The sequence below is a fragment of the Pyrgilauda ruficollis genome, unplaced genomic scaffold (genome assembly GCF_017590135.1).
Source record: "Pyrgilauda ruficollis isolate IOZ18807 unplaced genomic scaffold, ASM1759013v1 scaffold185, whole genome shotgun sequence".
Classification (NCBI taxonomy): domain Eukaryota; kingdom Metazoa; phylum Chordata; class Aves; order Passeriformes; family Passeridae; genus Pyrgilauda; species Pyrgilauda ruficollis.
Genome location: NW_024517540.1, coordinates 935,625 through 960,738, shown reverse-complemented (window position 1 = coordinate 960,738; position 25,114 = coordinate 935,625). Strand labels below are relative to the sequence as shown.

General features: G+C 60.6%; 4 protein-coding genes across 4 annotated transcripts in view; 2 read left to right on the top strand and 2 right to left on the bottom strand.

Moving 5' to 3' along the window:
* ASH1L (ASH1 like histone lysine methyltransferase) overlaps positions 1–2,525 on the top strand; it is a 57,265-nt gene extending 54,740 nt beyond the window's left edge. The window contains exons 27-28 of the mRNA XM_041464893.1: positions 524–825; positions 1,643–2,525. Of these exons, the coding sequence (XP_041320827.1) occupies positions 524–825; positions 1,643–1,734 (394 nt within the window). The 3' untranslated portion in view covers positions 1,735–2,525. The remainder of the gene's footprint in view (positions 1–523; positions 826–1,642) is intronic.
* Positions 2,526–8,106: 5,581 nt separating this feature from the next.
* Positions 8,107–12,499, bottom strand: RUSC1 (RUN and SH3 domain containing 1). Its single transcript, XM_041464826.1, has 8 exons — positions 12,011–12,499; positions 10,939–11,938; positions 10,416–10,520; positions 9,991–10,067; positions 9,692–9,866; positions 9,509–9,614; positions 9,372–9,418; positions 8,107–9,127 (listed from the first exon to the last, which is right to left on the bottom strand). Exons 1-8 carry the CDS (start codon positions 12,497–12,499, stop codon positions 8,130–8,132), a joined length of 2,997 nt encoding a protein of 998 aa, XP_041320760.1. The 3' UTR covers positions 8,107–8,129.
* Positions 12,500–13,513: 1,014 nt separating this feature from the next.
* Positions 13,514–20,470, bottom strand: FDPS (farnesyl diphosphate synthase). The gene is made up of 9 exons (XM_041464846.1): positions 20,265–20,470; positions 20,024–20,164; positions 19,338–19,418; positions 19,124–19,246; positions 18,230–18,318; positions 17,144–17,216; positions 16,210–16,287; positions 15,546–15,680; positions 13,514–13,837 (listed from the first exon to the last, which is right to left on the bottom strand). Exons 1-9 carry the CDS (start codon positions 20,403–20,405, stop codon positions 13,637–13,639), a joined length of 1,062 nt encoding a protein of 353 aa, XP_041320780.1. The 5' UTR covers positions 20,406–20,470; the 3' UTR covers positions 13,514–13,636.
* A 3,263-nt stretch (positions 20,471–23,733) lies between these two features.
* Positions 23,734–24,715, top strand: LOC121352153 (uncharacterized PE-PGRS family protein PE_PGRS10-like). Its single transcript, XM_041464849.1, has 2 exons — positions 23,734–23,844; positions 23,882–24,715. Exons 1-2 carry the CDS (start codon positions 23,734–23,736, stop codon positions 24,713–24,715), a joined length of 945 nt encoding a protein of 314 aa, XP_041320783.1.
* Positions 24,716–25,114: the final 399 nt, after the last annotated feature.

Below are 25,114 nucleotides of genomic sequence, written 5' to 3'. Positions count from 1 at the left end.
TGGGTGCTAGGGAAATAAGAAGTTTAAATTATTTAAAGCTCTCTAAACTTTCAGAGAGATAAAAGGGAGCAAGTGAGGAGGGATAGGCAGCCTTAATAATGTACATCAGGAAAAGAAAGGAGCCATTTGAAAGTCAGAAAGAAGCAGCTGAGTGAGGAGATGCCCAAAACAGGAGGCTCCAGCCTTCCCAGATGGAGGAACCCAGGTCCTGGACCTGCTGCCTGTGTCTGTGGGGCAGTCAGAGCCCAGATCTGACAGAGCCTGCAAGAACATCCCATTAAGGGCTGGGCTGAAGTATTCTTGAAAGTAAAATTTTTTGCAACTGAAAATAAAAATCCATTTGTTTTTCAAAGCTGTGTTTGGTGCGACGCAGATAAAGCTGTAGCACTGGTGGGTGTGAGTGCAGGGATGGAGGGAAGAAATTGAGCTCCAGGGATCCCCAGCCCATGGATGAGTCCTGGACTCGCTGAGAATTATCCTTTCAGGTGAAAAACTTCTGTTCAAACCCCTTTTTTCCTGCAAGGTCATCCTGGAAATCGGATCGCTCGAAACCACAGATCAAAGACTTAAACCAAGAGGAAGATTCCCTGCCCCTGATGGAGGAGGTGCTGGGGGCCCCTGAGCAGGCTCCAGGGGAGCTGCCCAGCCCCGAGGAGCCCAACAAGGAGCCCGTGCCCAGCGAGAGCTGCGAGGCTGACAAGAAGGGGGACGAGAACCCCTCGGACACGAGGCCGCTCTGCAGCCCCGAGGAGCGGCGGCACCTCCAGAGGGAGAGGCTCAACCAGATCCTGCTCAACCTCCTAGAGAAAATCCCAGGGAAAAACGGTGAGTTCAGGCTCTGCTTGCACAGCCTCTGGGTCTCCTGTGGGTCTGGGGTGGCTTGGCTGAGCTGTGTTGGTAAAATGAATGTTTTTGTGTGAATTTCTTGCTAGTGGGCATTAAGAAAATCAGTTTTCTTTGCAGCCACGTTTTTCTTTGCAACAGAAATCCACTAAATCCAAGTGAAATTTCTTACAATTGACACTGTTTTGTATCATATTTTTAATTTTTTTTTTTTTTGCATCGTATTTTAAATTTTTTTTACATAACATTTTTAATAACCACAAAGCCTTTCCACAAACTAACTGCCCCCTATCATTCCATATCTACAATGGAGTAACTTAAGAAACAGGCCAGGAAAGACTGAGGGGAATTTGGAAAGTCTCTTTGGACCTTTCATGAGCTTTCCTTTGGTTCTGAGTACCTGCTGTAGGTGTTGTCTGCTGTGGGATAAGGGCACACTGGTGAAGTGTGACCCTGCTTTTAAACTGAAGCCCAGGATGAGCCCTGTCCAGTCTGTTCAACGCCAGTCATGGACTGATGCTTCACGGGGGTTGGGAGGATTTTTGGAGGTTGTCTGATCCAGCCATGGCTCCGGGCTGGGGTCACTCAGCACCTTGTCCAGGCATGGCTTGGATTTCCTGGAGGGAAAAATCCTTGAAAGAGCCAGGAATGAGGAAACAGGAATTTTGTGTGGGAGGCAGCGCTCCGTGCTGTCTTCAGTACTGCTCCCAGCTTAGATCTGATGACCCTGGAGGTCTTTTGCAGCCTTTTTCAGCCCTGCAGTGACTGAAATGCCCTGTGGCCCTGTGCTCTGTTGCAGCCATCGATGTCACCTACCTACTGGAGGAGGGCTCGGGCCGGAAGCTGCGGCGCCGCACGCTGAGCATCCCCGAGAGCAGCTTCAGGAAGTGAGCCAGGAGGGGCAGCCGAGCTCTGGGCTCTGTCTGGGCTGGGGCACAGCAGCAAACTGACAAAATACAAACAGTAGCACCTGGGGGGCCGGGCTGGCACGGTGCCCACCCTGCTCTGCAGTGCTCTTGGTGTGTGTGTTGGTGGGCGTGCCTTGTATTGATGTTAGGTACTGAGGAAACCTCGTGGTTATTGTCCAGGATGGTCAAATTTAATTTATTTTTGCTTGATATTCCCACTCAGAGGAGAAAAAACACCCAAAAAAAAAATTAAAAAAAAATAATAATAATAGGAAGGGCAGAGGAAAAGGACTGAGTTACTCTGAGGAGGATGTTCCCCACGGTCACTGCTAACCTGGCATTGTCCCAGCCACCCTCAGCACCGCCAGGGAAGGGAATCCAGGAATCCAGAGGGGAGAGCAAAGGCCCAGTGGCTTTAAAGAAAAAGCTGCCCTGAAGCTGAGGCCTCTGATTTGCACAAGTTCCAGAAGAGAGGAGTCCCCAGCCGAGCGCGAGGGTCGCCGTGGGACAGCTGAGCAGCGTCCCTGTGGTCTGTGCCAAGGAGAAGCTTCCAGAGGCCCTTGGAGCAGGGCAGGAGCGCGGGGAGGAGGCACTTGCTGTGTGGGGGGAGGGTGTGGGCTGTGAGTTTTTTTTCACTTTTTTTCTGCAGAGAAATTTTATAAAAGCGAAGTCAGCTCCTGACGCCACCATTGCTGTTGGTTTTTTTGATAAGCTGTGGTTCTCGTGTGTCTCGTGTGTTGTGCAAATAAAAAAATCCGTTAAAACAAAAAAAAAAGGGAAAAAAAAAAAAACCAAAAAAAAAAACCAACCCCAAGGACCCTTTCACTCCGTGCCCGTCAGGCAGTATCCGAGCGAGTGTTTGTCGTGAGCTGTAGAATTTATCAACTGCTAACACTACCCTCGTGTGCTGGTGACAGCCGAGCGTCCGCTGGCCCCACCCCGTGGCCACTGTCGCGATTGTCGCGATTGTCCCGCCGGCCCCCGGGGCGGGGCTGCCCCCGGACGGTGGCTTTGCTTTCCTGTCTCAGACGTACACATGCATATCCAGTCCTGTTTTAGGTGTTCTTCTAAGAAATCCGGTTTTTAATGTGCCAAGTTGTATATATCTGCTGCGTGGATGTAAAGCAATACCGTAGTTACATGTTCCTTTTTATGGACCAAGCTCGTCCTAATGTACATTCTTGTTATTATTATAATTATTTTACTCTTAGTGGAACATGACTCATTCCATTAACTTTTATGTGTTGATTTAAAAAGAGAAAACAAAACAAACAAAAAAAACACAAAAAAAAAAAAAGAAAGGAAAAAAACCCTTTGAGAAAAAAAAAATATTTTATTAAAAAAAAAAAAGAAATAAGAAAATAGTTTGGAATATTTTCTTACTGTAGAGAAGCACTGTACAGTACCAGGATCCCTGAGTATAAAATACTCGTGCGTGTAGTAGGAATATCGCATGTCCAAACCCTCGAGTTGTCTCATTTAGTTTCAAACAGAAATCATTGTCTCAAATGGTGTTAAACACTAAAAAGTTTTTAAAAAAAAAAAAAAAAAATAAAGTGCGTACAGAAGCGAGACACTAGCTCTGTCATTTTATCTTTCTTTTGTTGAAAGACTAAACAAAATGTTTTTTAGACAATCAAATGTTAGGTAAGTGCAAAGAATTGTTTTTTCTTACTGGTGTAGAAATTAATGACTTTTTTTATTTTTTGGTTATTTTATAATACTGAGCAGACCCGTGTGTCCCCAGGATCGCCGCCGGAGCCAGGAAGCACTACGTTACTGCAAATAGAGCTGAACCTTAGTCTGCATGGGTGTAGGCTGTGTGATTGCTGAAAATAAATGCTGCTAATATATTTCCTTTTTACAAAGCATATCTAAATAGATCATTGTTTTGATGTTAATCTTTGTAAATTATGTATTACCAATTTTAACATTGGATGTAATTGCATAAAAAGCCTGCATCTCAATCCTGAGAGTCTAGTATTAAATGGAAAATCTTTTCCTAAGGTTGGCTCGGGGGGTTTTCTTTGCTGAGCTGGGGGGGGATGTGCCCGAGGGCAGGAGGAGGGATCTGGGCAGGCTGGATCCAGAGATCCACGGGATCCATGGGATCCACGGGGCTCAGCAAGTCCTGGCTGCTGCCCTGGGGTCACAGCAACCCCCAGAGCGCTCCAGGCTCCGGGAAAAGGGGCTGGAGAGGCCCTGGGGGTGTGGGGACAGCAGCTGGGCACTGCCCAGGTGTGCCCAGGTGGGCACGAGGCCTTGGGCACCAGCCCCTTCTGCTGCCAAAAAGGGGCTGGAGAGGCCCTGGGGGTGTGGGGACAGCAGCTGGGCACTGCCAGGTGTGCCCAGGTGTGCCCAGGTGTGCACGAGGCCTTGGGCACCTGGCCTGGGCCAGGGCAGTGACCCCAGCCCCTTCTGCTGCCTCTGCTGAGGGTCCTCAAACCCTGGGGACAGCTTTGGGCCCTTTGTGACAAAGAGATTGAGGGGCTGGAGCGTGTCCAGAGCTGGGAAAGGACTGGGGAATTCCCGAGGGAGCTGGGAAGGGAGAAAAGGGGGTCAGGGGGGACCTTGTGGCTCTGCACAGCTCCTGCCAGGAGGGCACAGCCGGGGGTCGGGCTGTGTCCAGGGAACAGGGACAGGAGGAGAGGGAACGGCCTCAGGCTGGGCCAGGGCAGCTCAGGGTGGGCACAGCGGGAATTTCCCCATGGGAAGGGTGGCCAGGGATTGGAACTGCCCAGGGAGGGTTGGAGTGCCCGTCCCTGGAGGTGGCACCTGGAGGTGGCACTCAGAGCTATGGGGACAAGGTGGGGATGGGGCTGTCCTGGCTCCCAGGAACACATCCAGCTGGGACGGGAACCCGGGATCACCCCCTGGGATGGGAACCTGGGATCACCCCCTGGGAAGGGAACCAACCCGGGAACAGCCACTGGGATGGGATCCTGGGAGCATCTCCTTGGTATGTGAACCTGGGAACACCCACCTGAGATGGGAACCTGGGAGCATCCCAGAATAGGAACCCAGGATCATCCCCTGGGATGGCAACCCAGGAACACCCACCCAGGACGGGAATCCAGGAACATCCCCTTGGTATGGGAACCTGAGATCACCCACCTGGGGCAGGAATCCAGGAACTCTTCCTAGGATGGAAACATGGGAACACCTCCTGGGATGGGAACACAGGAACACCCCCGGGATGGGATCAAAGGAACACCCCCGGGATGGGAACCCCCCAGGATGGGAATCCAGGAACACTCCGGGATGGGAACCCCAGCTGCTGATCACCCACCTGGGGCAGGAATCCAGGAACTCTTCCTAGGATGGAAACATGGGAACACCTCCTGGGATGGGAACAAAGGAACACCCCCGGGATGGGAACCCCCCAGGATGGGAACCCAGGAACACCCCGCGATGGGAACCCCAGCTGCTGGACGTCTCGGCGGGCTCAGTGTGACCCCAGGGCTCTGAGGAGGGGCAGGGGCAGCGCGGTCACCGTGAGGTCGGAGGGGCTGTGACCACGGCTGCCCGTCAGGCAAACCGGGCCAGGAGCCATTAAATCCAGATTTGGTGCCTATTCCCGGGGTATAAACCAGTGCCTGGAGCCCCCTTGCCCTGCACAGGCTGGGGACTGTCACCCCCAGGGCGTGTCCCAGCGTGGCAGGGCACTCACCTGCACAGGTGAGAGCAGAGATCTCTCACCTGCACAGGTGAGAGCAGAGATCTCTCACCTGCAGGCTCCCTCAGGAATGGAACAGCTCCTCCTCCTCTTCACCCCTTCTGTGTAACCTGATTTTTCTTTCTCCCTTTCCCAGTCTGGCTCTCTGTGATCATGAAAACGCCACGCTTGACCCCTAGGCTCCTTTCAAACCCAAGGCTTGGAGGGCTGTTTATTTAAAAAAAGAAAATAAATAAATGGAAATACCACCTGGCTTCCTCCCCTCCTGGCATGACCTCGTTGAAAAAGCCCAGAAGCAGCTGTGGAAATCAATCTAGGCTCCTGAAGGCGAGCCAAGGAACATTGCAATTAGGATATAACGTCACTCGTCTGAGAATAAAAACCCCAGAGAGGGAAGTGGAAATGAGAGCAGAGGGAAAGGAGAGCAGCTTTACCCGGGGGCTGACAGCGGCTTTTGGCCGCTGGAAAGGGAAATCGGGAGGGTGAAACGTGGCCATGGGAGGGAGCAGAGCCCGACCTGCCCCTGGGGCCGGGCTGCTGCTGCTGCTGCGCTCCCCGGCGTGACCGCTCCTTTCTTTCACTGGGGAGGTGCAGGAAATGCAAATTCTGGGATGAAATCACAAGCAATGACAAAACCATGAGGAACCTGCAGCTGCTCGGCCCCTGCTGCCATCCTCTGGGCTGTGAAAAGATGGGTTGAAGTTCTCTAAAGAACTGAACCAGTGGCCTGGGCTGGTGCCAGTTGCTGCGCAGCTCCCACGGCTGGTCCCCAGCAGCTTCTCCAGGGATATTCCTGGCTCTGGGAGCTGCAGCCGCCTCTCCCACGCTGTGGAGGAGCCTGGGCATCTTCTGGGCACCTTCTGCTGGGGTGTGAGGCCTCCCTGGCAGCATTTGGGATGCTGAGAGCCAGCACAGCCCCAGCCCTGCCTCTCCTGCTGCGGCATCTCCTCATCCCACCCACACGGGCAGTGCCAGCCCCAGCGCTCATCACGCGTGGACAGTCACAACCTTTATTTATTTCCAGCTTTTTTCCCCGTGGAACGAGCTCATTCCCGTGGTTACAATTATTTACAGAGTGCTGGGACAGCCCCGGGGCACGTGGAGGTGGCAGCGGTGGCAGGACACGATGGCACGGAGGTGACACGGGGCAGGGGCAGGGGCAGGAGCCATCCCTGCCCGGGCACAGGGGTGGGCAGCAGCTGAGGAGCCCCGAGCTGCCAAAGAGGGGCCGGGGGACACGGTGGCAGACGGTGACGCCATGCAGCAGTGACAGGCACAGGACAGGGTCCCCTGGAGCTGCTGCCAGCTCCGGAGGTGGTGAAGCTCTGGAGGTGGCAGGAGACATCCCCTCCCCGAGCTGGCACCCGCTCCAGCGAGCTCAGCTGCTTCCTCAGGTCCCTTCCTCCTCCTCCTCCTCACAAAATCAGGGATGTGTAACCAACGGGAACGAGGCCGGTGCTGTTTCCATGGCAGCAGCGGATCCAGTCCTCATCCACGGTGGAGAGAAGCTCCAGGATGTCCCCTTTGTGGAAGCTCAGGTGCCCTTCGGCCGTGCCCGTGTGGTCACACAGTGCCCGGACTGCCCTGCACCACAAATGTCACCCCTGCACCACAAATGTCACCCCTGTGCCACAAATGTCACCCCCCAGGCCACAAATGTCATCTCTTGAACCACAAATGTCACCGCAGACTCGCCCCCCCGGGGACCCTGAGGATCCTCAGAGGCTCCCCCAGCACTCAGGGGTGGGAATTGGGTGGAATCAGGGATTTCCTCAGGAGGAGGTGCCCCCCGAGGAGGGGTCTGTACTTGGCAGAGCTGTCCTGCCAAGGAGTGGGAGCAGAGCAGGAGGTGTGGGGACATCAGGGATAGGACAGAGGGTGTGGGGACATCAGAGATGGCACAGGAGGTGTGGGGACATCGGGGTCAGCGAGGATGGGAAGAGGGAAGCAGCCCCACACCGTTTGGGATGGCCACATACCCACCCTGCCCACTTGGACAGAGCTGTTCCAACAGCTGCCACACGCTTGCCCCACACAAGCTGCCACGAAGGCAGAAAGCACACAAGAAAATGCTAAAATCTGTCCCCAAAATGTCTGGGAAAAACATCTGCCCCAGGTGGGCAGAGACTCAGGCTCCCCCAAAGCCCAGCAGGGGAAGGGCATCCCTGGGGGTGCAGCCATGGCTTTCCCTCTAGAGCAGTGTGAGACCCCCAGGCCGTGTCTGAGAGCTTTCCCCCAGGCAGAGGAGACCCCCAGCCCTGCCCAGTGTCTCCCCGAGCCCTGCCCAGTGTCCCCAGCCCTGCCCAGTCCCCCCAGCTCTGTCCAGTCCCCCCCATCCCTGCCCAGTCCCCCCAGCCCTGCCCAGTGTCCCCAATCTGAGCACCAACAAACCCCTCCCAAGCACACACAAACCCCTCCCGAGCACACACAGACCCTTCCTCAGCATGACTGAGCACTCAGGAACCCTTCCTGAGCATGACTGAGCACACACAAACCCTTCCAGAGCACATCTGAGCACACAGGAACCCTTCCTGGGCACACACAGACCCTTCCTGAGCACACACAGACCCTTTCTGAGCACACACAGACCCCTCCTGGGCACACACAGACCCCTCCTGGGCACACACAGACCCCTCCTGAGCACACACAGACCCTTCCTGAGCACACACAGACCCTTCCCCTGCGCCTGCCCAAGCTGGGTCTTACCTGGACCTGGCCGAGGCAGCGTCAGGGCTGCTGGGGAAGCCTCTGGATGAAGGGTTGGTGGCTCCAAAGAGCCAGCCCAGCCAGCTGCCCTTGTCAGGACTGGGAGGATCACCCACGCCTGGGCCAGAAGGCGCTGCCTGGTTCCTGCTGGCAGGAGGCTCTGGGGGAGCAGCCAGGAGGTTCCTTCCAGCACTGGCATCATCCAGCTTGGCGAACGCTCCGCTTGCAGTGGGCAAGAAGAGATCTTCAGGGGAAGAGGTGCCTGAGGTGTCAGTGCTGCTGCTGGGCTTTGGGACGGGGCGTTCAGGGCCAGCTTTGGTCTGAAGGAGCTGCAGCTCCGTGCCTCTGGGCTCACTCGTGGCAGTTGGGGATTGCCCAGCCTGGCCCGGGCTGGGCTCCCCCGCAGCCGCCCGCAGCTTCGTCCACCACACCGAGGGGAACTTCTCCTTGCTGGGAGCAGTGTAAACCCTGGAGCTCTGGCTCAGCTGGCCCCACCAGCCACCCAGGCCAGCCCCAGTGCCCCCAGTGCCCTCCCGAGGCCCGTGACTCTGCGGGGGGGTGTCAGAGCCCAGCAAGGCGCGGCCCAGCTGGTCACCCCAGCGCAGCACGTGCTGCAAGGTTTGCTGCAGAGCAGCCCCCACCGGGGGGGCAGGGACCAACCCACCCATGAAGGGTTGGCCCCCTGTGCCCCCCACCCTGCCCAGAGCATCGGGCGGGGTCTCATCCTCCAGGCTGTCCCCTGCAGCACCGCTCTGGACCCCCAGAGACCCCCGCACAGGGATGGGGGGACAGCCAGGGGACAGCGGGGACTCCAGCCGGCGGGACAAAGGCCGGACGTCCACGGAGAGGTGGTGGTGCTCAAAGAGCAAGTCCAGGTGGAAAGTCAGCACCGAGAGGGGCTGGATGAGCAGCAGAAGCTCGTCAGCAAGGTGGGGAAGAGGGCCTTGGCTCAGGGCAAAGAAGGCCGTGGGTGAGTAAAGCACGGAGATCACACCTGTGGGGACAGGGACAGGTGAGGCAGGTGCAGAATGGCCCCTGTCCTTGTCACATCCCCACCAAGGGCCAGCCAGGCTGTCCAGGTCATTCAGAGCACCCTCTGTGCTGAAGATGCACCGTGGAAAATGATCCAGTATGGAAATTCTAGCCAAGCAGGGATGTATCCTAAGCCCAGAGAGGGATTTTCAGCCTGGCAGGTTGAGAGGGCTTGGGAAGGGAGCTCCTGGGCACCGTGTCCTTACCTGGGCTCTTCTGCAGGTGAGATATCCACAACTCCAGCTGTTTAATGCTAAACAAGTCAAAGGAAACCCAAATTAGAGCCCCTGGGACAGCTCCAACCTGCCGTGGCGGCGGGGCTGGCGGGGCCAACACCACTCACTTCAGAAGGCCGAGGATGAAGGCGTGGAACTTCTGCCTGCTGCTGCTCAGGGGTGCCAGCCCGGCCACGTGCCAGCACAGGGCGTGCAGGGAGCGGCTGCCAGGGCCTGCGGGTGCAGAGCACAGACACTCACTGCCCTGGCACAGCAGCACTCCGGGCACCTGGGCATGCCCCCAGCCTCACCTGTCTTCACCGAGGCTTCCACCACGCTCCAAGGGGAGTTTTTCCTCTGGCCCGTGATGACATCCTTCTGGAAGGGCTTCAGCCCGTCCTCCACGAGGGTGTAGAGCGCGGGGCAGAGGGTGTGCAGCAGCAGGTAGCCCACGTCGGGGTTGAGCCGGCTGTCCCCCAGCTGGGCCTGAGGGAGGCACCGGGAGAGGGGAGGGAGGGAGGGAGGGGAAGGGCAGCACCCGACCCTGATTCTGCTGCGAGGGATGAGGGGATCCCCAAATCCTTCCTGCCCAGCCCAGCCCAGCTCTCACCTTCTGCACCAGGTTCCGTGCCGTGCTGAAGTGGGCGATGACCTTGTCCACAGCGGAGCTGACGGCGACCAGCAGCGCTGGGGACAGGGAGAGGAGCAGGGAAGGAGAGGAGCAGAGGAGAGGAGCAGGGAAGGGTCAGCGTGGAGGGACCCGCCGGGCACCACCACCGGACCCCGCAGGTCGGGGACCCTCGGGGGCAGCCGCGTTCCCGGATCACCTGCCGGGAGCGGGCAGGGCGGAGCCCGGTGCAGGCAGCGCTGCCCGTCCCTGCTGCACTGTCCCTGCGTGTCCTTCGCTGTCCCTGCCCCAGCCCAAACACCGACCCGCACCCCCCGACCCCGCGGCTCCCGCTACCCACTCCCCTCCCCTCCCGCCCCGTTCTGTCCCACTCCCCCGCGGGGGCTCCGGGCAGGACTTGCCCCAACCTTTGGTTTGCTCGCCATGGGGCCCCTCCGCTCTTCCCCCGCCGGGCCGGGCGGCTCCAGCGGCGGCTCCAGCGGCGGCTCCGGGGACGAGCGGCTCGGGCCTGGCTGGAGAGAGCGGGGCAGCGGGGTCAGGCGGGGCGGCGGCTGCAGCGCTGCCCGGGCCCGGGGGAGGAGCGGGGCCGGCGGCGGGGCCCGGCTCGCTCCGGCTCATGGAGCCGCGGGCCGAAGGGCGGCGGGGCCGGGCCGGGCGGGGAGGAAGCGCTGGAAGCCGCGGGGCGGAGCGGCACCGGGACAGCCCCGGCACGTCCCGGGCAGCGCCGGGCGATGCGGGGAGACCCCCGGATCTCGCCGTGCCCGGCCCGGAGCTGCACCGGCACAGCCCCGGCACGTCCCGGGTGATGCGGGGAGACCCCCGGATCTCGCCGTGCCCGGCCCCGAGCGCCCCGGGATCGCTCCCACCGCCCGGAGGTGCGCAGGTGGCCCCGCAACCCCGCGGCAGAACCCCGGAGGGAGCCGGACTCACCCCCCGTGCGGGTCTCGTCTCCTCTCTGGGCCGCCCGTGGCACCGCGGGGTCCCCGCCGGGACCCCCGAGCCTCCGGAGCGGGGCAGCGCCCAGCCCCTTCTCCCCTGGGGGCAGCCCCCCCTTCTCCACGTCCCTCGGCTGCCCCTCCGCGATGGGCTGCAGGCTGGGCCGGGGTCTCCTTCTCGGCTGGTGGCCGTCGCTGGGTGCCAGCAGCTGTGTCCCCCCCAGGGATGCGGGGGGCCCCGGGGGCACAGGGGGGTGCTGGGCCGGCTCTGCCCGCTGGCCCTTGGGCTGCCGGGCGGCACTGCGGGACCGCAGCTCCTTGAACGTGGTCACCTCTCTCTGCCTGGAGCCGGGAGGCCTGGCTGGCCCGTCCTGCTGGGGCTGGGGCTGGGGCTGGGGTCGCTCCTGGCCCGCGGTACCGGAGAGCAGCTCGCTGCTGGGGGGCAGCTCCGTGTCAGGCGAGAACACGATCAGCCAGTCACTGCGGTCAACGCGGGCCTGGGCGAGCGGGGGCCCAGCCGCGTTCCTCTTCCTCCTCTGGGCCAGCTCGTGGAAGGATGTGATGGTCTTGGTGGCCGCGTCTCTGCAGAGCTCCCCCGGGCCGGCCTTGGGCTGCTCCGCCCTGTGCGCGTTCAGGACCTGCAGCCGCCGCCGGGGCCGGGGGGGCACGGGCGGGGGGAGCCCACCGGGCCGGGGCCGCGGCTCCGGAGCGCTGCTCGGGATGCCGGCATCCCGCCGCTCCGGCACGGGCGGCGGTGCCGGGGGCGCGGCATCGGACTCGGGGAGGGGGTTGCAGTTGGGGTCTAGGTCGGCGCAGGTGCCGGTGGTCTCCGGTGCTGCTGTGCCGGGAGAGAGCTCGTCGCAGTGGGAATCGAGGGAGTTGTTGCTGCAGAGGCTGTCTGGGCTCTTGCTGGCCGCGGCCGTGGCTCTTGGGGGCACCGGGGAGTTGTGGTTGGCGTCTGTGCCATGGCACGTCCTGTGCTGGTCAGCCAGAGCCTCTCCATCAGCCAGAACCTCTCCATCAGCCAGAACTTCTCCATCAGCCAGAGCCTCTCCATCAGCCAGAGCCTCTCCATGCCAGGCATTTTCTGTGGCAATGACGTTCAGCTGCTTGTCAGGGGATTGGGACTCTGCTCTGGCGAACTCCTTGCAGTACACCGAGACCGGGGAGTCATCCAAGCTGAAATCCGAGCAGCTACTGACAGAGGAGGAGGAGGAAGAGGAGGAAGAAGCCAGATCACAAGGGGGATCACAAGGGGAAGCCGCCTCCTCCTCGTCTCCGCTGTGCAGGCAGGGGAAATCCTCTTGGTTCTGCAGCCCCAGCGTCTCCGGCTCGGGAGGGTGGGACTCACAGCAGCGGCATTTCACCGAGGCATTGTTGGAATTGGCATCCACTGGCTCCCGGTTCTCCGGGCACTGGGTGCAGCCCGTCTGCTCTCCCCCAGCCGTGGAGCCATCCTGGAGCTCGGGGTGCCGGGAGAGGTGCAGCCCCAGGGAGATGTGCTGCAGGTGGATGTGGTTGAGGTTGCACAGGAGGCCTTTCTTTGGAGCCAGCATGGTGCTGCCTCGCTGGAAGTGCCAGGGCTCCCAGGAGAGGCCAGCAGCTTCTCTCTTCACACCATCCAGCTCCCTGCAAGCACCAAACACCTCCTGGTCAAGGCAGAGCACAGCGGGACAAACCTGGAGAGAGGCACAGCCGGGGGAAGAGGGACGGCAGTGACCTTGCAGCAGGGTTAGAGAAGGGGATGTACCCGAGGGAGGGGCTGCCCCGCAGCTTCCTGCCAGGTTTGGGGCTCTGCGGCCGGGCAGGGACTGGGGGCAGCCGCTGGTCCCTGAAGCACGGCCTGGGAATGATCCCGGGAAGCTGCTCCGGGGCTGGATTCCCTCCGGAGGGACGGCAGCATCTCGGGGATGCCATCAAGGAGAAAACGCCCTTGGAGCCTCGTCGAGGCGGGGAGGGGTGAGGGGGGGATGCTGTCCTGGGGATGGCTGGGGGCGGTGGCACCACGGGTGCTCAGGGACCAGGGCTTGGCCCGAAGCCCCCGGCCCTGGGAATCGCTGCAGTACCGGCACCGCACCCCCGGGCCCGGCTTTACCGGGGGGGAGCCCCGGCCCCGGGCACCTGCTGGAGGCTCCGGGCAGGGAACGGGCAGCGGAGAGCACGGAAGGGGCCCCCGGCCCTGGATCCAGCACCGAGTATCATCCAGCACCGAGCACCCCCCGACCCTGAGCATCCTCCAGCCCTGAGCATTCTCCAGCCCTGAGCATCATCCAGCTCCGAACATCCCCGGCCCTGAGCATCCTTCAGCCCTGAGCATCATCCAGGCCCCCGCCCGGCTCCATCCCCTTCCCCGTCCCCCGCTCACCTCGGCGCTGCGGCGGCGAATGCGGCTGCGGGAGGGAGGGAGGAGGAGCCGCGGCCCCGCCACCGCCCGCCGGGAGCCGCCCGGTCCCGCCCCACCGGCGGCGGGGGCGGTGCTGCGGGCATCCCCCCAGCCCGGGGGGCACCGGGGGTGGGTACCGGCATCCCCCTCCCCGCCATCCAGCCCCCAAAGACAGCAGCGCCGCAAATACAATAATTTATGTTTATTGACACACGGCCGGGGGGGAGATGGCTGAACCGCCCCCCCGACCATCCCATCGCGCCTTCTCCCAGGGCAGGGAGCAGCTCCAGCCCCCTGCCAGGCCCCTCCATCACTTCTGCCGCTTGTAGATCTTCTGGGCGAGGTCCAGGAAGATGTCCCTGGGCAGGCGCCGGGCGTGCTTCCCGATCAGCTCCTGCAGGCGCCGGTAGCTGCTCTCCTCGTACTCCCGGAACGCCGCGGGCATGCCCAGCGCATCGTAGAGCTCCTTCACCTTCGCCACCTTCTGGGGCTCTTTGCAGCCGTAATTCTCCTGAGAAAAAACCCTGGAGTGAGTCAGGGCCCATGGCAGCTCACGGGGCAGGAGCTTTGTTCTCTCTTCTCTCTTTGTCCCTATGATGTTTCATGAAAAATCTTTTTGCTAGGATTTTTTTCTCTTGGGAAGATGAGAAGCTTCAGTGGAAAAGAAGAACAATATTATCTGATGGCTTCTCCCTGTGTTTTGCTGCTTTGGAATGTGGCAGGTGTATCTTTGATTGGTTCCATGTGAATTGTTTTTACTCAATGATCAATCCCAGCTCAGCTGTGTCAGACTCTCTGGTTTCTCACAGGTTTTTATTATTCATCCTTTTTTTTAGCCTTCTGATCTATTCCTTATTTTTTAATATAGTTTTAGTATATAATTTAACATAATATAATATCATAAGAAATATGGAGTCAGATTCATCTCTTCCCTCCTCCTGGGACCCTCACAAACAACACCCCAACCCTTTTTTCTTTCTTCTCCTCCCAGCCAGGTGACAGCTCCTGGCACTCCAGGTGCACACCCAGGCTCTGTCAAGCTCCACAGTGCACTCACCTCAGAAAGGGAAGCTTGTCCTTAACATTTAGAGACAGCTGTGCTTCTTTAGAAGGACAGGAATGTGAAAGTGCAGAGAACTGAGCAACTCAGAGGTAAAATGGCAGCATTTACCTGCAGGATGTGCCTCTGCTCTGGCGTGGCCCTGCGCAGACACTCCACCACCAGCCAGCTGCACTTGTTGTCCTGGATGTCAGTGCCAACCTTCCCCGTCAGGGCTGGGTCCCCATAGCAGTCCAGGAAATCGTCCTGTGTGCCAAAGCCAAGGCCTGAGTGCCACAGGCAGCACCTGGCTGTTATATCAGCTTCTTTGAGCCGGGTCTCACAAGCTTTTGGAGGTTTGTAACACACCTAAGAGAGCTCAGCTACCTTTGGAGGTGTAAAAACCAGCAGGATGGCTTCTGGTGTAGTGTTGGAAACAAAAAAAGGTTTTATAAAAGGCAAAATAACAAACAGAAAAACTGATCCAGGTTTTCCTGCCCCTGGTAAAACACTTCACAAAAGCAATTAGTTTCTTTGTTCACTTCTTTTCTAAATAAATATTTTCTAAATAAATCTAATAAAATTGCCTAAGTGAGACTTTTTGGCTTCTGTCTAATTAGCTATCCTTAAGTCTGAAGTCCCCAAAGTCTTATGAAGTGGCTTTTCAGGAAAAGAAGAACAATATTATCTGATGGCTTCTCCCTGTGTTTTGCTGCTTTGGAATGTGGCAGGGGTATCTTTGATTGGTTCCATGTGAATTGTTTTTACTTCATGACCAATCCCAGCTCAGCTGTGTCAGACTCTCTGGTTTCTCACAGGTTTTTATTATTCATCCTTTTTTTTAGCCTTCTGATCTATTCCTTATTTTTTAATATAGTTTTAGTATATAATTTAACATAATATAATATCATAAGAAATATGGAGTCAGATTCATCTCTTCCCTCCTCCTGGGACCCTCACAAACAACACCCCAACCCTTTTTTCTTTCTTCTCCTCCCAGCCAGGTGACAGCTCCTGGCACTCCAGGTGCACACCCAGGCTCTGTCAAGCTCCACAGTGCACTCACCTCAGAAAGGGAAGCTTGTCCTTAACATTTAGAGACAGCTGTGCTTCTTTAGAAGGACAGGAATGTGAAAGTGCAGAGAACTGAGCAACTCAGAGGTAAAATGGCAGCATTTACCTGCAGGATGTGCCTCTGCTCTGGCGTGGCCCTGCGCAGACACTCCACCACCAGCCAGCTGCACTTGTTGTCCTGGATGTCAGTGCCAACCTTCCCCGTCAGGGCTGGGTCCCCATAGCAGTCCAGGAAATCGTCCTGTGTGCCAAAGCCAAGGCCTGAGTGCCACAGGCAGCACCTGGCTGTTATATCAGCTTCTTTGAGCCGGGTCTCACAAGCTTTTGGAGGTTTGTAACACACCTAAGAGAGCTCAGCTACCTTTGGAGGTGTAAAAACCAGCAGGATGGCTTCTGGTGTAGTGTTGGAAACAAAAAAAGGTTTTATAAAAGGCAAAATAACAAACAGAAAAACTGATCCAGGTTTTCCTGCCCCTGGTAAAACACTTCACAAAAGCAATTAGTTTCTTTGTTCACTTCTTTTCTAAATAAATATTTTCTAAATAAATCTAATAAAATTGCCTAAGTGAGACTTTTTGGCTTCTGTCTAATTAGCTATCCTTAAGTCTGAAGTCCCCAAAGTCTTATGAAGTGGCTTTTCACTTAATCAATGGAAGAAACTCCTGAGTTTCTTTCCTTTTTAGGAGGACAAAGGATAGTTTTGCCAGCCCATCAACAGGAGACACATCCCTACAGCTGACGAGCAGCCAGGGGCCTGAGGCAGCTCCTACCTGGATCTGGAAGAACTCTCCCATCTCCAGCAGGATGGCTTTGGCGTCCTCGTGCTCCTCCTTCCCGTCAATGCCTGCCTGAGGGGAGGGGAGAAACAACAGGGATGAAAAAGCCTTCCAGGACCTGGGATAAGGCCTTCCAGGACCTGGCGAGAAAGCCTTTCAGGGCCAGGGACTAAAGCCCTCCAGGACCTGGGAAAAAGTAAAACCTTCCAGGGCCAGAAATAAGAGAAAGACTTCCAGGACCAGAAATGAGATAAAGCCTTCCAGGACCTGGGGCTAAAGAAAAGCCTTCCAGCACCAGGGGATAAAGCCTTCCAGGACCTGGGACTAAATCCTTCCAGGACCTGGCCTAAAGTAAAGCCTTTCAGGACCTGGGAAGAAATTAAAGCCTTCCAGGACCTGGGGATAAATCCTTCCAGGACCTGGGGCTAAAGCCTTCCAGGACCAGAAATGGGATAAAGCCTTCCAGGACCAGGAAAAAGGCAAAGCATTCCAGGACCAGAAATGGGATAAAGCCTTCCAGGACCTTGGCATAAAGCCTTCCAGGACCTGGGGATAAACTAAAGCCTTCCAGGGCCAGGGAAAAAGTAAATCCTTCCAACACCAGGGGATCAGGCTTTCCAGGACCTGGGGCTAAATCCTTCTCGGGCCAGGGCTAAAGTAAAGCCTTCCAAGACATGGGGATCAAGCCTTCCAGGACCTGGGGATAAAGTAAAGCCTTCCAGGAGCTGGGGATAAATCCTTCCAGGACCAGGGAAAAAGTGAATCCTTCCACCACCAGGGGATCAAGCCTTCCAGGACCTGGGGATCGAGCCTTCCAGGACCTGGGGATCGAGCCTTCCAGGACCTGGGGACTGAGCCTTCCAGGACCTGCCCCCCAGGCCAGGCTGGCAGCAGGTGAGGCCCCTCCTGAGCTGCTCCCAGCACTCACCATGTACATGGCTGCAGCCACGGGCAGGTAGAAGGAGTAAAACGCTGTCTTGTACTTCACAATGGCCTTGTACCTGTGCCAGAGGAAGCAGGTGAGCCCCGGGGGGCAGGGGCTGCAGGGCACCCCAAAAAACAGCCCCAGAGCCACCCTCTGCAATGTAGGGGCTGCAGGCACCTGAAAAACCAGCCCCAAGGCTGAGTCTCTGCAGGGCACCCCAAAAACCAGCCCCAGGGCCACCCTCTGCAGGGCACCCCAAAAACCAGGCCCAGGGCCACCCTCTGCAATGTAGGGGCTGCAAGGCACCCCAAAAACCAGCCCCAGGGCTGAGTCTCTGCAGGGCACTCCAAAAACCAGCTCCAAAGTCACCCTCTGCAGGGCAGGGATTGAAGAGCACCCCAAAAACCAGCCTCAAGGTTGAGTCTCTGCAGGGCACCCCAAAAACCAGCCCCAAGGCTGGGTCTCTGCAGGGCACTCCAAAAACCAGCTCCAAAGTCCCCCTCTGCAGGGCAGGGGCTGGAGGGCACCCCAAAAAACAGCCCCAGAGCCACCCTCTGCAATGTAGGGGCTGCAGGCACCTGAAAAACCAGCCCCAAGGCTGGGTCTCTGCAGGGCACTCCAAAAACCAGCTCCAAAGTCCCCCTCTGCAGGGCAGGGGCTGGAGGGCACCCCAAAAAACAGCCCCAGAGCCACCCTCTGCAATGTAGGGGCTGCAGGCACCTGAAAAACCAGCCCCAAGGCTGGGTCTCTGCAGGGCACTCCAAAAACCAGCTCCAAAGTCCCCCTCTGCAGGGCAGGGGCTGGAGGGCACCCCAAAAACCAGCCCCAAGGCCAGCCTCTGCAGGGCAGGAGCTGGAGGGCACCCCAAAAACCAGCCCCAAGGCTGGGTCTCTGCAGGGCACCCCAAAAACCAGCCCCAAGGCTGAGTCTCTGCAGGGCACCCCAAAAACCAGCCCCAGGCTCAGTCTCTGCAGGGCACCCCAAAAACCAGCCCCAGGCTCAGTCTCTGCAGGACACCCCAAAAACCAGCCCCAGGGCCACCCTCTGCAGGACACCCCAAGAAGCAGCCCCGGGCTCTGCCCCTCGTACCGCTGCTCGCTGAACCTGCTCAGGTCCACCTGGGAAACCGGAGCAGTGATGAGGTCCAGAGTCTGCCCCAGCTCGGTCTGGTAGCCTGTCTGCAGAGGAAAGAAAGGATCTGTGGCCTCGCTGCAGCTTTCCAGTGCTCAGAGGGGTTGTAAAAAATAAGGAGGATGATGTGTTGCACGGGGAGAATAAGATAAGGGGTGATGGTTGTGATAGATCAGTGATTTTGATATTGGGAAGGAATTTTTGGCTGGGAGGGTGGGCAGGCCCTGGCACAGCTGTGGATGCCCCTGGATCCCTGGCAGTGCCCAAGGCCAGGCTGGACAGGGCTTGGAGCAGCCTGGGGCAGTGGAAGGACTGAAGCCAGGCTGGGAATGTCCAGCCTGGAGAAGAGAAGGTGTGTGGAGACCTCAGACCTTGCAGGGCCTGAAGGGGCTCCAGGGAAGCTGGAGAGGGACTGCTCATCAGGAACTGGAGTGACAGGACAAGGGGAATGGGTTCAGACTGACAGAGAGGTTGATATATGGGAGAAATTCCTCCCTGTGAGGGTGTGAGGCCCTGGCACAGGTGCCCAGAGCAGCTGTGGATGCCCCTGGCTGTGCCCAAGGCCGGGCTGGACAGAACTTGGAGCAGCCTGGGACAGTGGGAGGCGTCCCCATGGCAGGGGGGTGGAACAAGATGATCTCTAAGGTCCCATCCAACCCAAAGCAATCCGTGACCCCACAATCCATGCACCCAGCCCTCCAGGAACATCCCAACCCCACAGCGCAGAGCCCACACCCTGCTTCAGCCCCTCTTTGGCTCTAAAGGCAGAGCGTGCCCAGGAATTTCAGGAACACATCAGAAAACATGCCCGGACCCCAAAAACTCAGCAAGGGCTTGGGCAGGCAGGCTCACCTGCAGGAAGAGCTCCAGCAGGTGCAGGTAGTAGGGCTGCTGCCCACAGTAGCTCCTGAGCAGCCGGTACACCGAGGACTCCAGCAGGAAAGCGTCATTGATGGCGTCCAGCCCGATGCCCTCCTGCACCAGGGAGGCAGGGGGGTGTCCCAAAGCCTCCTGACCCCCAGGGGACACCCCCCAGCCGTGAGCACCCCCTCCTGAACGCTCTCACCTTCTTGTACCAGCAGAGCTGCCCCCGGCGGGTCAGCGACGCGTCCATGATGTCGTCGGCCACCAGGAAAAAGGCCTGGAACTGAGGGGGGCTGCCTTAGGGATGGGGGGACCCCGGGGGGCACAGCCCCAGGGGTCCCATCCCCCAGGGGTCACAGACCCTCCCCAGAAAGGGTCCCATCCCCAGAGTGTCCCAGCTCCCAGGGAAGTCTCCCCAGCCCCAGGGGGGGGTCTTATCCTCCGGGGGCCGGGGGTCCCATCCCCAGAGGGGTCCCGTCCCATCCTCCAGGGGGGGTCAGGAGGGGTCCCACTCTCAGGGAGGGTCCCATCCCCGAGGGTTCCATCCCCATGGGGGCCCATCCTCCAGGGGCCGGGCGTCCCATCCCCAGAGGGGTCCCATCCTCCCGGGGGGGGTCCTACCCTCAGGGTGGGACAGGGGGGCTCCCACTCTCAGACGGGGGAGTCCCATCCCAGGGGGGTCCCATCCTCCAGGGGGGGTCAGGAGGGGTCCCACTCTCAGAGGGGAGGGTCCCATCCCAGGGGGGTCCCACTCCCGGGGGGTCCCCACTCCCGGGGGGGGTCCCACTCCCGGGGGGGCGGGGTCTCACTCCCGGGGGGGTCCCACTCCCGGGGGGGTCCCCACTCCCAGGGGGTGTCCCACTCCCAGGGGGGGGTCCCACTTCTCACCAGCTCGATGCACCAGCCCACGGCCAGTGCGCGGCGGAGGCTCTCCGGGTCCTGCCGCTCGGGGCCCGCCAGCCGCCGGAACGCGGCCACCACCGTCAGCCCCCGGTTGCACTTCCCGCCCGGAGCGTTGTACTCCAGCACCTGCGGGAGCGCGCCCAGGTGAGCAGCTCTTCCCAGCCCCGGTCCCACCGGCCCTTCCCACCCCCCAGCCCCGGTCCCGCCGCCCCCTTCCCGTTCTCACCTGCTTCAGGCGCGCCACGGCGTCTCCCACCTCCGCGTGTCCCAGCATGTCCTCCGTCAGGTCGCGGACGATCTGCGGGAAGAAGGCGTTGAACTCCTGGCGCTCGGCCGCCGCCCTGGCCGCGCTGCGGACACCGTTCATGGTGCCGCCTCACGCCTCACGGTCCCGCCGCTGCCGCCCGCGACCTCCACAGCGCCTCCGGCCCCGCCCCCGCCCCGCCCCCCGCGCGGGGCACGCCGGGACGCGCAGTCCCGAGGCGCGGGTGCGGCCGCTGTTACGCGCGCCGTTGGACTACAACTCCCAGTGTACCCCGCGCATGGGGGAGGGCCAGCGGGCAGGCGGCTGGAGCAGAGCCCATTGGCCCGTTTTATCGCGCGAGGATGAGCCCAAGGCGGCTGAGCCAATAGAAGCTCGGCGGGGGCGGGAGCGAGCTTGGTGATTGGTGGAGAGGGGGAAAGGAGAGCGTGCCCGGCGTGGCGCGGGGGCGTGGCTGGGCTTGGGGGCGTGGCTGGAGGGCGTGGCTTGGGGCGGGGCGTGCTCGGTAACCGGGAGGGGAATGGGGGGCGCGGGCACCCGGACGGGGACAGGGCTGCGCTGGAACCGGGGCAGAACGGGGCAGAACGGGGCTGGGGGTGCCGCTGTGGGGTGCCGTGAGGCTGGGGGTGCAGTGTAGGTGTGGGGCGCCATGCAGCTGACATGCTGTGCGGGTGTGGGGTGCAGAGCAGTTATAGGGTACAGAGGTTATAGAGTGCAGAGCCGGTGTGGGGTGCAGAGCAGTTATGGGGTACAGAGGTTATAGGGTACAGAGCGGCTGTGGGGTGTGGTGCAGTTATGGGGTGCAGAGCCGGTGTGGGGTGCAGAGCAGTTATGGGGTACAGAGCAGTTATGGGGTACAGAGGTTATGCGGTACAGAGCAGTTATGGGGTGCAGGGCAGTTATGGGGCACAGAGCAGTTATGGGGCGCAGAGCTGTTATGGGGTGTGCCGCACACTGTGTGGGTGCTGTGCAGGTGTGCGGCACAGAGCAGTTATGGGGTGCAGGGCAGTTATGGGATGCAGAGCAGTTATGGGGTGCAGGGCTGTTATGGGGTGCAGGGCAGTTATGGGGTGTGCTGCGCACTGTGTGGGCGCTGTGCAGGTGTGGGGCACAGAGCAGTTATGGGGTGTGCCGCACACTGTGTGGGTGCTGTGCAGGTGTGTCTCTGCGCAGGTACAGGGCGCAGTACAGGTGTGGCGGGTGGGTTTCACCACACGCCCGTGTGCCCCCGGGTTCCGGGGGGGGTCCAGCTGCCCATCGACCCTCGAGGGGACGCCGCAGGGGTGACCCGGGCCGGGCACACGCGGTGACACCTTCCCGCTGCTGCCCGCAGCTCCCTGCCCCGCAGTTTGGCTCCCGCCCCGAATCCCCTAATCCCGGCTCACCCGCGTTAATTAATCTCTCTGTGGTGCCCTCTAATCCCCCTCCCGCCGCCACCGGGACGCGGGGGCTCGGGGCACAGCCTCCGGCTCCAGGCCGGGTGTCCTTGGGGAGGGGGAAGCGGGGACGGGCGGGGGGCTCTGTCCGCATCTCCGGGGCTCTGCGGGACCCTCGTGTCCCGGCGCTTTGCCCCCAGCACCGGGCGGGCAGCGGGGCTCCGCCGTGACCCGGGGGTCCCTCTGCCTCGGCCGCCAGCCCCGCCGATGGACACAAAGTGGGTGGAAGAGTGTTGGAATAGCGATAGGAAATATGCTGGAATTCATTCCCAAAAAATGCTCTTTTTGCCCTGTGCCCCCTTAATCAGGCTGGCTGCGGTGTAATCTGAAATAATCAAATTAGAGAAAAACTGTTAATCAGCGCTGAGCTCTTCGTGTGTCACGGAGCCTAATTCCTGCGGGGAGCGGGGGGGGACCGCCAGCACCGTCCTGGGGGCCGGGACTGCCCGGTAAGGGGCAGGGGCTGCCCGGTAACGGGCAGGGGCTGCCCGGTAACGTGGGGCTGCGGGCAGGGGCTGCCCCGGTAACGGGCCAGGGCTGCCCCGGTAACGTGGGGCTGCCCCGGTAACGGGCCAGGACTATCCGGTAACGTGGGGCTGCAGGCCGGGGCTGCCCCGGTAACTCAGGGCTGTGGGCAGGGAGACTGCTCCGGTAACGGGCAGGGGCTGCCCCAGTAACGATGGGCTGTGGGTCGAGAGTCTGTCCCGGTAACGGGCACGGGCTGCCCCAGTAACGATGGGCTGTGGGTCGAGAGACTGTCCCGGTAACGGGCAGGGGCTGCGGGCAGGGACTGCCCCGGTAACGCGGGGCTGTGGGCAGGGAGACTGCCCCGGTAACGGGCAGGGGCTGCCCCGGTAACTCACCAGGGCTGCCCCGGTAATGTGGGGCTGCCCCGGTAACGGGCCAGGACTATCCGGTAACGTGGGGCTGCAGGCCGGGGCTGCCCCGGTAACTCAGGGCTGTGGGCAGGGAGACTGCTCCGGTAACGGGCAGGGGCTGCCCCAGTAACGATGGGCTGTGGGTCGAGAGACTGTCCCGGTAACGGGCAGGGGCTGCCCCGGTAACTCAGGGCTGCGGGCAGGGGCTGCCCCGGTAACGGACACGGGCTGCCCCAGTAACGATGGGCTGTGGGTCGAGAGACTGCCCCGGTAACGGGCAGGGGCTGCCCCGGTAACTCAGGGCTGCGGGCAGGGGCTGCCCCGGTAACGGACACGGGCTGCCCCAGTAACGATGGGCTGTGGGTCGAGAGACTGCCCCGGTAACGGGCAGGGGCTGCCCCGGTAACTCAGGGCTGCGGGCAGGGGCTGCCCCGGTAACGCGGGGCTGCGGTGGCGAGACCGGGCAGGGCACAGCGCGATGGCCACCAAGCTCCTGCGTCCTGCCAGCCACCGTGTCCCGCCCGGGGGGCAGCGGCAGGTGACGAGGGAGCGGCCAGGGCACGGCTGTGCCCCGAGACCCGCGCCCGGTGCCGCAGTGCCGGTGGCTCGGGTGCCCCGGCCCACCTTGCGCTGTGTGACCTTCGTTTAATCGCGTTAATGCCTCGAGTGCTGCTCTGCAATCAGGCGGTATCAAACCCGCCCATCCCCCCGGCAATAAAGGGAACGGAGATGGAAGGGGAAAATAACCAAAGATTAAACATTAATCTGCCCACTGCCGAAAGGGACCGGGGTGGGCGGGAGGGGACCCGTTGTCTTTGGGCTCCTGCCACGCCACCCAGGTCTGTGGGGCCCGGGGGAGGCCCCTCGGTGGCTCCCGAGGGTTTCCCGGCTGCTCCCGGCTCTGCAGAAGGCCAGGATTGGAGCTGGGGTGCTGCAGCATCCCCCTGTCCTTCCTCATCCTCGCGCGGGGAGCTGTGGGGTCGCAGGAGGTGCAGAAGGAGTTTCTCCCAGACAAGCTCAGAATCTCTCTTTATTATTTAAATCCGTTATGTACAAGGACCAAAAAATAAAAAAAACGCTCTTAAATTCTCTGCGATATGAAAACTACAAGCTCTGTACATGGACTGCCGTGAGTGCAAGAGTGGAGGATCATGGTCTTTGGTGGCTAAACTTGCGCCCGCGCACCCCCAGCCCCTCCAGCCTCCCCCGGGGTGGGCACCGGGCCACGGGGTGGGCACCGGCCACGAGGTGGGCAGCGGGCCACGAGGTGGGCAGCGGGCCACGAGGTGCCACGGCGGCGGGGACAGGAGCGCAGGGTGGCTCTGGCTCCCGACACGGCGCCGGGCGGTGGCAGCTCGGTGCTGTCCGAGCCGGCCCGCACGCTCTGCGGGGCGCGGGGGTGACCGCTAAGACATCGACATCACGCAGTGTGAACACAGCCCGGGGACTTGGGACAGCGCGGCTCCGCTGCAGGTCCCCGCCCGACGGGGACGCACCGAGCGCGGGGATGGAGCGGGACGAGGGGGTGAGCAGGGCAGGGCGGTTGAAATCCATGGGAAAAGGCAGTGCAGGACATCCCCTCTGGCAGGCACTGCCGGGATTCCTGATGGGCTGGTGCTCCCAGAGCAGCTCCGCACTGCTCCCGACGCCCCAAAACACGAGGGTGGAGAACGGGACACCTCACTTCGGGAAGGACCGCGGGGAACGAGACCTCGCCCGCTGCTCTGGGGGGTCCGGCGGGGCCCCGCTCAGCTCCAGAGCTCGAAGACAAGCCGGGGTTCCTGACTCCGGGAGTGGGAAGCAGCTGGCGCAGCGCGGTGGGGACGGAGGGGACGCTACTCTAACCAGGACTGAACACGGCTGGCCCAAAGCGACGCTGGAAGCAGAGCTCGGCTGCTTGGCAGAGCCACGACTCGCATACACATTGCACACTACTATCTCTGGAGGGGGGGGGAGTGGGGCATCTGTGGGGACCCCGGGCTCCTGTTGGACGGGGGGTGACCCCACAGCCCCACACGTCACCCAGGCGCTGACCGGGATTGGCATCTCGTTGTGGCAGCCTTTTGTTCCTGTGGCACCGGTGACTGGCATCTCCAGGTGACCTGGGAATGGGACTGCAGCGCAGGGCAGGGGAGCAGAGCCCGGGCTGAGCATCGTCCTGGAGCCACAGGCAGTGGGGTCCCCTTGGAGTGACCCTCTGAGCATCCTCCTGGAGCTGCAGGCAGTGGGGTCCCCTTGGAGTGACCCTCTGAGCATCCTCCTGGAGCCACAGAAGGGTCATCCCAAATGATTTTCTGGACAGCATCCTGGAGTCACAGGGGGATCCCCTTGGAGTGACCCTCTGAGCATCCTCTTGGAGCTGCAGGCAGCAGAATCCCCCCAGGCTGCCCCCATGGGGGCCCGTGGAGGGGCAGCCACAGTGCCCGGGCGTGGGGCAGAGCCCTGCCCAGCAGCACATCCCAACCTCGCTGGCACTCAGCACCTCTGAGGCAAAACGGTC

Coding starts and splice junctions, on each gene's coding strand:
- RUSC1 (XM_041464826.1), bottom strand. CDS start 12,499: ATGCTGGCTCCAAAGAAAGGCCTCCTGTGCAACCTCAACCACATCCAC. Junction 10,521..10,938: donor AGACGAGACCCGCACGGGGG/GTGAGTCCGGCT, acceptor CGCTCTCTCCAG/CCAGGCCCGAGCCGCTCGTC. Junction 9,615..9,691: donor GGAAGCCTCGGTGAAGACAG/GTGAGGCTGGGG, acceptor CTGCACCCGCAG/GCCCTGGCAGCCGCTCCCTG.
- FDPS (XM_041464846.1), bottom strand. CDS start 20,405: ATGAACGGTGTCCGCAGCGCGGCCAGGGCGGCGGCCGAGCGCCAGGAG. Junction 19,419..20,023: donor TGGGCTGGTGCATCGAGCTG/GTGAGAAGTGGG, acceptor AGCCCCCCTCAG/TTCCAGGCCTTTTTCCTGGT. Junction 18,319..19,123: donor TGCTGGAGCTCTTCCTGCAG/GTGAGCCTGCCT, acceptor TTTCCTCTGCAG/ACAGGCTACCAGACCGAGCT.
- LOC121352153 (XM_041464849.1), top strand. CDS start 23,734: ATGGACTGCCGTGAGTGCAAGAGTGGAGGATCATGGTCTTTGGTGGCT. Junction 23,845..23,881: donor GGTGGGCACCGGGCCACGGG/GTGGGCACCGGC, acceptor GCGGGCCACGAG/GTGGGCAGCGGGCCACGAGG.